Source organism: Carlito syrichta, unplaced genomic scaffold (assembly GCF_000164805.1).
Source record: "Carlito syrichta isolate Samal-C Ts95f unplaced genomic scaffold, Tarsius_syrichta-2.0.1 Scaffold313381, whole genome shotgun sequence".
Lineage (NCBI taxonomy): Eukaryota > Metazoa > Chordata > Mammalia > Primates > Tarsiidae > Carlito > Carlito syrichta.
In genome coordinates, this window is record NW_007257477.1 from 481614 (window position 1) to 494265 (window position 12652).

Consider the following 12652-nt stretch of genomic DNA (forward strand, 5'->3'; position numbering starts at 1 on the left):
CTGATTATATCATTAGATGTAGAAAAAGCTTTTGATAAAATCCAGCACCCCTTCTTGACAAAAACCCTCGAACATCTAGGCATACAGGGAACATACCTCAAAGTAGTAAAAGCCGTCTACGAGAAACCCACAGTCAGCATACTCCTAAATGGACAAAAATTGGAACCATTTCCCCTGAAAACTGGAACAGAAAGGATGTCCACTCTCACCCCTCCTGTTCAATATAGTATTGGAAGTCCTGGCTAGAGCAATCAGAGAAGAGAAGGCAATCAGGGGTTTCCAAATAGGAAAAGAGGAAGTCAAATTATCTCTCTTTGCAGATGACATGATCGTGTACCTTGAAAACCCAAGAGAATCTGTCAAAAACCTCCTTACACTGATAAAGGCCTTTGGCAAAGTCTCAGGATATAAAATAAATGTGCAAAAGACAATCGCATTTCTTTACACCAATAATAAACAAACAGAAACCTAAATAAGAAGCACAATTCCATTCACAATAGCCACAAAAAAAATGAAATAGCTTGGCAACTTCCTAACCAGAAACGTGAAAGACCTTTACAGTGAAAACTACAAAACTCTGCTCAAAGAAATCAAAGATGACACAAACAAGTGGAAAAATATCCCATGCTTGTGAATTGGAAGAATCAACACTGTGAAGATGTCCATCTTACCTAAGGCAATCTACAGATTCAATGCAATACCTATCAAATTACCAGCAACATTCTTCTCAGACCTAGAAAAAAACAACACAGGAATTCATATGGAAACACAAACGACCAAGAATAGCCAGAATAATCCTAAACAAAAAAAACAAAGCAGGTGGTACCACATTACCAGACTTCAAACTTTACTAAAAAACTACAACCATCAAAACAGCTTGGTATTGATATAGGAACAGGCATATAGATCAATGGAATAGAATTGAGATCCCAGAAGCAAAACCTCAATTTCTCAACCAACTCATCTTCGACAAAGCCTCCCACCTAGGGAGAGGAGAACCTATTCAGTAAATGGTGCTGGGAAACTGGCTGACCACATGCAGAATATTGAAACAGGACCCCTATCTATCCCCATACACAAAAATTAACTCCAAGTGGATCAGAGACCTAAATGTAAAACCCCAAACCATAAGAAAATTAGAAAATGAAGGACATACCCTCATGGAAATTGGAACTGGCATCCAATTCCTGAACAAAACTCGAAACCCACAGGCCATAAGGGATAAGATAGACAAGTGGGACCTCATTAAACTGACACGCTTCTGCAAAGCCAAAGAAACCATCAAGAGAGTAGGGAGACAGCCTACAGACTGGGAAAAAGTATTTGCCAACTCCAGGTCTGACAAAGGCTTAACATCTTGGATCTATAAGGAACTCAAACATGCTGAAAAGAAAAAAACAAGCAACCCCATTATAAAATGAGCAAAAGATATGAACACACTTCTCAAAGGAAGACATCCGAGCAGCCAACAGACACCTGAAGAAATGCTCAACCTCACTAATCATCAGGGAGATTCAAATCAAAACCACACTGAGATACCACGTAACTCCAGTGAGAATGGCAATTATCAATAACTCAGAAAATAATAGTTATTGGAGAGGATGTGGTGAAAAGGGAACACTCCTACACTGTTGGTGGGAGTGAAAACTAGTGCAACCTCTGTGGAAAGCAGTGTGGCGATTCCTAAAAGCTCTAAACATCAACCTCCCATATGACCCTGCAATCCCCCTACTGGGAATATACCCTGAAGAACTCAAATCACTCTATAAAAAAGATACCTGCACACAAATGTTTATCACAGCATTGTTCACAATAGCAAGAACCTGGAACCAACCACGCTGTCCATCAAAAGAGGACTGGTTTAAAAAAATGTGGTACATATACACGATGGAATACTATGCAGTCATAAAAAAGAACAAAATCATGAATTTCGCAGAAACCTGGATGGAGCTAGAGTCTATAATACTGAGCGACCTCTCACAGAAACAAAGATCTGAGTATCACATATTCTCACTCATATAGTGGACCTTGATCATCCAACTCACTACCATAAGAAAATGACTGGCCGGGCTTGGTGGCTCAGCCTGTAATCCTGCGCCTTTGGGAGGCTGAGGTGAGTGGATTGCCTGAGTCCGCAGGTTCGAGACCCGCCTGGGCAGCGAGACCTCATCTCTACAATAAATCAAAAAAATTAGTCGGGCATGGTAGCGTGCACCTGTAGTTCCAGCTACTTGGAAGACTGAGGTGGAAGGATCGCCGGAACCCAGCGGGTCGAGGCTGCGGTGGCTGGGATTGGCCACTGCACTCCAGTCTGGGTGACAGAGTGAGACTCCGACTCAAAAAAACAAAAAAAGAAAATGACTGGCAGTGGTGGAAAACTATGCGGGGGGGATGGGACTAATGGTAGTAAACATCTGTCTGGGGACGGGGAGACTGTTATCAACAAGGGGGCCTGAATGAAGTATATTTGTATACCTAACCCTTAACTGTACCCCACAATATCAAAATAAAAAATATTGATAAAAAAAATAAATAAGCCAGGCTTGGTGGCTCAACCTGTAATCCCGCGCCTTTGGGAGGCTGAGGTGAGTGGATTGCCTGAGCCCACGGGTTCGAGACCCGCCTAGGCAGCGAGACCTCATCTCTACAATAAATCAAAAAATCAGCCAGGTGTGGTAGCGCATGCCTGTAATTCTGGCTACTCGGAAGGCTGAGGCGGAAGGATTGCCAGAGCCCAGCGGCCACTGCACTCCAGTCTGGGTGACAGAATGAGACTCCACCTCAATCAATCAATCAATCAATCAATAAAAAAAATGGATTGCATGTGTATGGAACTATTTTCTAGATTGCTATTCTGTTCCACTGATTTATGTGTCTATCTTTTCACAGACAGCACTGTCTTGACTTCTGAAACCTCACAGTTATTTTTCAAAACTGTTTTCCCTACTCTAGTTCCTTTTCATTCCCATATACTATACTTTAGAATTATTTTGTTAATACAAAACAGCCCTGTTGAAATGTTTCATTAGGATTGCACTGACTCCATAGAACAATTTGGGATTAGTTGACATATTAATATTGAGTCTTCCAATCCATGAAAACCATATATCTATCTATTTAGCCCTTCTTTGATTTCTTTCACCATTATTTTATTTTTCAGCATACAGAGTCGCACAAATTTTGTTAGCTATATACCTAATTTGTGTTTTAAGTGTTTCAACTTTTGACAAATTTCCAATGTCTAATTATATTCATTTTAGTATAGAGAAATATTAACCCTTCATCTTTGTTAAATTCAGTTATTAGTTTTGGTAGCTATTTTGTAGATTTCCTGGGGTTTTCTATGTAAAAATTGACTTCATTTGAAAACAGTATTGTTTATTACTTTCCTATCTAAATGCCTATTTTCTTTTCAGGTCTTACACTGGTTAGGACCTCTAGTATAACGTTTATAATAGGAGCAACAACAACTGCCATCCTTGTCTTATTCTCAATTTTAGGGAGAAAGTATTGTTCTACCATTAACTAGGATGTTAGCTGTAGTTTTTCATAGTCTTTACCAGAAAAAAGTTCCCTTTTTTTTTTTAGTCAGAGTCTCACTCTGTTGCCCAGGCCGGAGTACAGTGGCACACTCATAGCCACCCCAGCATCGACCTGCTGGGCTCAGTGATCCTTCTGCCTCAGCCTTCCAAGTAGCCAGAACTACAGGCACACACTACCATACCCGGCTAATTTTTTATTTATCATAGAGACAAAGTCTCACCAAGTTTCCTGGGCTGGTCTCAAACCCGCAGGCTCAGACAATCTACTTGCCTCAGCCTCCCAAAGTACTGGGATTACAGGCTCAGCCACCAAGCCCGGCCAGAAGTTCCCTTCTAATACTAATTTGCTCAGAGTTTTTATCATGGATATTGGATTTTGTCAAATATTTTGTCTATATCTATTGAGATGATTATATATTTCTCCTTTATTCTGCTAGTATGATGAATTATACAGGCCTCTCTTCCTGTGTTAAGTCAATCTTGTATTACTGGGATAAACCCAAGTTGCTCATAATATATTGTCCACTTATATTGTTAGATGTGATTTGCTAATATTTTGTAAAGATTTGTGCATATATGTTCAGAAACGATATTAGTCATTAGTTTGCTTTTCTTGCAATGTTAATAAGCTGGAAAGTGTTGTGCCTTGTATTTTCTAAAAGAATCTGTGTGGGATTAATATTATACCTTTTTTAAACATTTGCTAAAATTCTCAGTGGAGCCATCTGGGAACTTTATTTATTTTTGGAGTAAGGGTCTTGCTGTGTCACCCAAAGTGGAGTGCAGTGGCACGATCATGGCTCACTGCAGCCTCAACTTCCTAGGCTCAAGCAATCCTCCCAGCTCAGCCTCCCAAGTAGCTAGGACCACAGGCATGCATCACCACAACACCCGACTTATTTTTTATTTTTACTTTTGTAGAGACAGGGTCTTGTCTTGTTGTCCAGGCTGGTCTTGAACTCCTGGTCTCAAGCAATTCTCGCACCTCAGCCTTCCAAAGTGCTGATTACAGGTGTGAGCCACTGCACTCGGTCAGAACTAGATTTCTTTAGCAGACATAGGATTATTCAGATTGTATACTTCTTCTTGTGTCAATTTTGGCAACTTGTGCCTTTTAATAAATTTATCCATTTTATTTAAACTAACTTACTGGCATAGAATTATTCATAATTTTTCCATATTAACCTGCGACCTATCTTTGTAGGGTCTGTAGTGATAACCCTTACCCTACTAAATGTTTTATTCCTAAGATTTTATCAGCAAATTCTCTTTATATATTTTTAAATTAGTCATTCACAAATCATAATAATTTGGTAGTCTCGCTTTCTGATATCATATCTCACTTCACTCTCCTCTTTTATTACACTGACCAGCGACTCAAGAATACTGTTTAATAAAACTGTGATGCTTCCGGAGCATTACCATTAAACATGAGGTGCTCGTGGTCTAAAACACACAGGCGTACATGCACGAACACTCACACATATACACACACTTTCAAATTAAAGAAATAACCTTCTATTTCTTTTATCTAGGGCAGTAGCCAAATCTGGCCCACCACTTGTTTTTGTTATACAATTTTATTGGAACATAGCCACCTCATTTGTTTTTGTATTTTCTACAGCTACTTTTACATGACAATAGCAGAGTTGAGCAGTTGTGACAGAGACTGTGTGGCCCACAAAGCCTAAAATATTTATTATCTGGCCCTTTCCAATTAACAGAAAGGTTAACAGTTTGCTAACTCTCTTGATCTAGAGAATCTTTTACTTTAAATAAAAAATGGATGCTGGCTATTAATCAGATGTCTTCCAAATAATTTTATCACGCTTACATTCAAAATGAGTACAATCAATCAAGGTGTTTATAGTTGAGATTATTTTTGATACATATGACTTAGGATTTTTTCCAGCAATATGTATGGCTGAGTTTGGTCTAACAATTTTCTTTACAATATCTGCTAGCTTTTCAAAAGAAGTGAAGATTTTCCTTCTGAACATTTCTTTTTTTTTTTTTTTTTTTGAGTTGGAGTCTCACTCTGTCACCCAGACTGGAGTGCAGTGGCCACTCCCGGCCACCGCAGCCTCAACCTGCCGGGCTCTGGCGATCCTTCCGTCTCAGCCTTCCAAGTAGCTGGAACTACAGGCGTGCGCTACCATGCCCGGCTAATTTTTGATTATTGTAGAGATGAGGTCTCGCCTGCCCAGGCGGGTCTCGAACCCGCGGGCTCAGGTAATCCATTCACCTCAGCCTCCCAAAGCCGCGGGACTACAGGCTGAGCCACCGAGCCCGGCTGAACGTTTCTTGATCACCGTTATCAAATATAGTATCTTCTCTGAATTCTCAGTGCACTTCAAGCAACTATTACAGCACTTAATCATATCTAAAACATATTAAAGGTATTTAGTTTCAATTCTCCCTCTATTGTCTCAGTGTAAGAAAAATCATGCTAAATGTCTGCTAACCCATCTTCATATACTCCTACAGTAACCAGGAGTGAATTTTGTATTAAGCATTAAATATTTTTAATATCTAATTTAGTATTTTAATGCTTGTTCCTCACCTTAAAACCTGTTAATCAAATTTTAACTTTATTTATGGTGACTATGTACTACCTGTACAATTTTTTAAAAAATCAAATTATTAAAATATATAGTTATCTAAGAACCAAATACCAAAGGTAATTTTACAGATTCACTATTTCAAAGGAAAAGCAGGGACACCTTAATTAATACACCTCAAGGGAAATATGATTTATACAATGTATTACTTACCATATCTTATTCAACACATAAGTTGGATTCACAAACAAAAACTACTAATAAAGTATGCACTGGATAATCCTAGATTGATTTCACAACTATCTAGCTATATCACTTAGGACAAGTTATTTACTCTGTATGGGACTACATTCATCATCTATAAAACAATAAAGGTGATATGATCCTAGAATTCCTTTTAGCAATAATATTCCAAGAATCTAAAAGAATAAATTTATTTTTAATATTAAATTTCACAATGTTCTCAGTCAAACAAGTATTTAATCCTTCTAAATAAAGAAGTAAAGGTGAGGAGAAGTTGTAAATAAAACCCATTCTACCTTGATGAATCTTATTAAGACTTTAAAAAGTTACCTTTGTTTCTGGAAGACATCTTCCTTCCTGCCGATTTCAATGTTTCTTTGTTCCTTTTTTTCCTAGTTGCATTGATTTGCCCTTGACCAGATGCAGAATCAGAGTCAGAAGAGTCAAGTTTGACTTGGCGATGCCTTCTTGACTTGGATGCCTTAAGAGTTAGAAATCCAATTAACCACAATAAATTACAAAATGAATCCAAATGATAGATAACTTAGAGGAAGACAAATTACACAATCAAACTTGAGGAGAGACTTACAGAAATATTTGTCATTATACTACTATTACACTGGTTGGCTTACTATAATGACTTGTGTCATGTTAGTAATCTTTTCCTTTACAGCATGACAAGTTTTTGACAGCTGTCATCACCAGCTACTCATTCCGTGTAAAAAGAAGTTGTTCTGTTATCTGGCATGGATGGGAAATGGAGTAGTAGAAGCAAATACTGTTGAAACCCTATACCTAATAACCTATCCCCATTTCTTCTAATAACTTCATTTCCCTTAGGCATTCGGAGTAGGACTGCTGCATGCCTGACTTCAGGTATGGCCACATGGCTCACACCTGGCCAAAATGAGTTTTACATCCCCACGGCCACTGTGATTTGTTCAAGGTGGGAATGATCTGTATCATAATTAATAGAATGCTGTTTTACAACTGATTAACTATTAGGAAGGAAACATTCTTTTTTGCCATTGAATCTAAAGCTGGGAAAGTGCAAGGCTGAAGCTGTCATGAATAGCATTTGGAGGCAGCGAAAGCAACATAAACAGTAAGAAAGGGGCCAGAGCAGGGGCTTATACCTGCAATCTCAACCCTCTGGGAGGCTGAGGCAGGAGGATTGCTTGAAGCCAGGAGTTTGAGACCAGCCTGGTCAACAAAGCCAAGACCTAATCTCTACAAAAAATCAGCCAGGTATAGTGGCATGTGCATGTAGTCCCAGTTACTTGAGAGGCTGAAGCAAAAGGATTGCCTGAGCCCAGGAAGTCAAGGCTGTGGTAAGCCATGATCATGCCACTCTAGCCTGGGTGACAGAGTGAGACTGACTCAGAGAGAAAAAAAATGAGAAAGTAAGACATTTCTAATGATATCTACGTCTGAAGCCAGCTAACTTAAGCAAAGAGTTTCAGTTCCTATCATGTATGCAGTCAGTACAGGTTTTAACAATTCTTAAAAAGCAACCATGTATAGCTGTTGCTCAGTATCTGTGGGAGATAAGTTCCAGAATCACCCTCAGATACCAAAATCCACAGATGCTCAAGTCCCTGATATAAAATGGCATAGTATTTGCACATAATCTATACATCTCCTCTCATATACTTCAAATCACCTCTAGATTACTTATAAGACAACATAAATGCTATGTAAATAGTTTAATACTACATTGTTAAAAAAATAATGACAAGGAAAAAAGTCTACAGATGTTTGGTAAAGATGTAATTTTTTTTTTCTGAGTATTTTCAACAGTGGTTAGTTGAATCCATGGATGAGGAAACCACAGCTACCGGGGACTAACTGTGTTATATATCAACTATACCTCAACAAATGAAAGAAAATACAGCCATTCAATGACACACACATATAACAATGTATGGAGAATATCAGCCAAGCACGGTAGCTCATGCCTGTAATACCAGAACTTCTGGAGGTCAAGGAAGGAGAACTGCTTGAGTCTAGGAGTTCAAGACAAGTCTAAACAACATAGCAAGATCCTGTCTCTTTTTAAAAAATAAAATAAAATTAGAAGAAAAGAGAACATGATTGTTTAATGATTTGAAAAATTATTTCATGTCTTAAGATATACATTAAACATCAATTAGCACATGATATATAAAAAGTTCTGGCTAAAAAGAATTTGGGATAATTAGTTTATTGTCCTTGGGGATTTCATTCAATAATTAGTTTATACTCAATTTTCTGCAGTGTAGCAAATATATGACGCCTAACTGATCTAGATTCACTTTTTGTTTCTGTATTATTTTTTATCTCTACAACTAGAAAATGATAGTATTCTCCCACAGAAAAACACATTCCTAGGTACCTGAAAAAAAATTCAGAAAAAAGGTGGGATTAAGACATGAATTTATCAGTGCTCCCTTGTGAAACCCCACTAAAATGACAGTAAAAAAATAAAAATGCATCAGCCCACAAAACCAGAGATAAGGGGTAACACCACAATTGTAGACAAAACAACAAAATTTTGTTAGAGGGAAAGCAGAAAAGTAAGCGATAGCTGACTCAACAGAATGAAGAAGGCTGAAACCTACTTACCTGCACTGAAGAAGTTACTATAAAACAAACTGATCCAAGTGGATAAGGAATTGGAGTTATCAGAAATTGAACTCCACTATACTACACCATGTATAGCTGTCCCTTGGTATCTGTGGGAGATAAGTTCCAGTGTTCCACTCCCCAGCATCAAAACTGACCTTCTCTGGTAGAAGATAGGAGGTCTACGCTCTAAAGAGGCTAAATCAGAAAGGCAAGAAGCTTAAAAAACTGCTGCAGCAGAGGAAGGCATTGAGGCTACTCGTGAAAATAGGGAGGTTGAGTGAAGCCTGCATGAGGAATGGTGAGACTCTTAGCTGATTCTCTCGGAGGTTTCCAAAACGTTGGCAGCTGGGATTACTTCCCACCCTCCTCCTCTCCCAGATAACGAGATAAAAGATTGTTCTTAAATGACTGGATAGATCCAAGAAAAACAAACTCAGGGGTTAAAGAAGTTCTATCTCTTAATATGAACCACTCTTAATATGAACAGACATTTAGGGATCTTCAGTCATTTGAAAAAAGGCAACAAAATGAAAGACAGAATTCAAATAAATAGAAAAAAAGGAACTCAGAGAAAATAGGAGGAGCCATCAAAAACTGTACTTAATATCCTTAAAGAGAAAAAGATAAGCCGGGCTCGGTGGCTCAGCCTGTAATCCCGCGCCTTTGGGAGGTTGAGGTGAGTGGATTGCCTGAGCCTGCGGGTTCAAGATCCGCCTGGGCAGCGAGACCTCATCTCTACAATAAATCAAAAAATCAGCCAGGCGTGGTAGTGCATGCCTGTAATTCCGGCTACTTGGAAGGCTGAGGCGGAAGGATCGCCAGAGCCCAGCAGGTCGAGGCTGCGGTGGCCGGGGGCGACCACTGCACTCCAGTCTGGGTGACCGAGTGAGACTCCAACTCAAAAAAAAAAAAGAGAAAAAGATAAATACATCTTCTAAAACGTAAGATAAAAAAAATCCAAAAAACAAGGAAAATTCTTAGCAATGAAAAAAACATGTCAGGAGAAATTTTAAAAACTAAAGTAATGGCACAGAAGATAAAGCTTAAGAAATCTCCCCTGAAAATGAGATAGAGATTGAGAATAGAAAAAATAAAAAAATAAAAGTTTTAAGAAAGACGCGTCAAAGAACACTAACAAAGAACAATACAAAAAATTCCTCAAGCTGGGTGCGGTGGCTCTAGCCTTAATCCCAGCACTTTGGTAGGCCAAGGTGAGAGGATTGCCTGAGCCCAGGGGTTCGAGACCAGACTGGACAACTTGGTGAGACCTCGTCTCTACAATATATAAAGAAATTAGCTGGGCATGGTAGAGCACACCTGTAGTTCAAGCTACTTGGAAGGTTGAGGCGGAAGGATCACCTAAGCCCAGTAGGTTGATGCTGGGGTGGCCGTGAGCATGCCACTACACTCCAGCCTAGGTGACAGAGTGAGACTCCAACTCAAAAAACAAAAAGAAATTTTAAAAATTAAGAAAATTTAAAAATTCGTCAGAACCAAAGGACATGAAATTGAAAGGAAAGCCACCATAAGTGCCAAGGACAATAAGCAAAAAGACCTGTATTAAATTACACTATGTGGTACAATACACGTGGAACTTCAAGACTTCATGATAAAGCAAAAGCCTGGAAGCCTTTCAGGATTGGTAATACTGAAAGCCTGAAGACAATTAAGAAAATGGTATCAGAATTCCACGTAAATATCAGAAGAAACAGCTAAAAGAAAAAGTTGAAGATGTTGCCTCTCAAGGCTGGGAAGCGGAAGGTAGTGCAGCAGGGGACTGCTGGGCTATGAATAGTATTACTTGACTTTTTTTTGGAGTTGGAGTCTCACTCTGTTGCCTAGGCTGGAGTGCAGTGACAAGTTCACAGCCACCCCAGTGTTGACCTGCTGGGTTCAGGTAATCCTTCTGCCTCCGCCTTCCAAGTAGCCAGAAAGACAGGCGCATGCTACCATGCCTGGCTAATTTTTTGATTTATTGTAGAGACGAGGTCTCAACATGTTGCCCAGGCTGGTCTTGAACCTGCAGGCTCAGGCAATCCTCTCGCCTCGGCCTCCCAAAGTGCTAGAATTATAGGCTTGAGCCACCGCACCCAGCCCTATCATTTGACTTTTTAAACCACATACATGTAATTACTTTGATGAAAAACTACAATGTTATCATACAGTGTAATTTAGAAAGCATCCAATTTCCCTTATTAAAGAAACAACTTACCTGAACAACAACTGAAAAGGCCTTTGATTTTATTTTTGCTAATGATTCTGCCCTTTCACATCCCTGGAAGTAAAATAAACAAAGAAAAATAATTAAAACACAGAAACAGTAGGTGAAATTTTAAATACCCAAGTATTTGCTATCGGATGTAAGATTTGAGACAGAGGGTAGGGTAAAAGAAACTTATGCTTACTGTGCACATACTGAGTCCACATAAACCTAAACCACATTCTCTAGAAATGTAGCCGATGTCATGATTACCTATAGCTACAGGTCATTTCATCTAGGATACCAGCAGGACAACATAAATGAAAGCCTGGGTGATCAGGCAGGGCCCTGACTGCCATTCCCTCATCTGCCTGTACTCAGAGATGGCTCCTTGTTTTGCCCACTATTAGCCTTTCCTTTCCCGGTTGAAAACTATTAACACCCTCACTCCCAGCTTATACCTGATGTAGCCTTTCATAAGGTTTCCAGTAGCGAATAGACGAGCTTTTCACAGAACCATGATTCAGAATTTTCTGAAATTTATTATAACACTGACCAAGAGTCATAATGTTAGTACAAAGAATCACAGCCACACATGAAATGACAAGAATCTAACCAAACTACTGCCCCATAGGCATTCATACAGCAAAGTTTTCTTACCTCTGATTTTTGTGACTTTCCTCCCCTCTTTTCTTCTCCATCATTAACTTTGGATTTTAAAGATGGATTCTGAGAGAGCAAAAAAGTTATATATACATATACACATACATATAAATACACATCTAAACAAATATACAATTCAATTAATTACAAATCAATTTCAGAACAGTGAGAATCTATTTATTTTAATTAACTGAAAACTAAAAGATCATTTCACATTATTGTAGCATGATACATACTAGTGGTCCCCAACCGTTTTGGTATCAGAGCCTGGTTTCGTGAAAGGCAATTTTTCAACGGACTGGGGGATAAAGGGGAGGGGATGATTTTGGAATGATTCAAGCACATTACATTTATTGTGCACTTTATTTCTATTATTATATTGTAATATATAATGATATAATTATACAACTCACCATTTTAAAAAAAAGACATAAGTGGTAAATAAATAATGGGTAGAACACGTACAGACTAAAATAAGTGTTAAATTCTGACTTAAAGCCTGCCACCAGATGCAGCTGTATAACTGAAGTACATCAACTCACTTGCCATTCACTAATAGGGCTTTGATATAAGTCTGCAAGCAATTGATTTATTATGATCTCTGTGAAGTCAAACCTAACTGCTAATGTTAATCTGTATTTGCAGTCACTCCCCAGAGCTAGCACCAGTGCCTCAGCTCCAACTCAGATCATCAGGTATTAGATTCCCTTAAAGAGCATGCAACCTAGATACCCTGCATGCACAGTTCATAACAGGGTTTACACTCCTATAAGAATCTGCCTCCGTTAATCTGACAGGAGGCAGAACTTAGGCAGTAATATGAACGATGGGAAGCA

At 38.8% G+C, this 12652-nt stretch overlaps 1 protein-coding gene across 2 annotated transcripts in view; it reads right to left on the bottom strand.

Annotated features, from left to right (window-relative positions):
• Positions 1 to 12652, bottom strand: part of SNAPC1 (small nuclear RNA activating complex polypeptide 1) — a 46972-nt gene that overhangs the window by 22893 nt on the left and 11427 nt on the right. For both annotated transcript variants that reach the window (XM_008070382.1, XM_008070384.1), the window contains 3 exons: positions 11814 to 11882; positions 11166 to 11228; positions 6677 to 6827 (listed from right to left, as the gene is read on the bottom strand). In XM_008070382.1, the coding sequence (XP_008068573.1) occupies positions 6677 to 6827; positions 11166 to 11228; positions 11814 to 11882 (283 nt within the window). The remainder of the gene's footprint in view (positions 1 to 6676; positions 6828 to 11165; positions 11229 to 11813; positions 11883 to 12652) is intronic.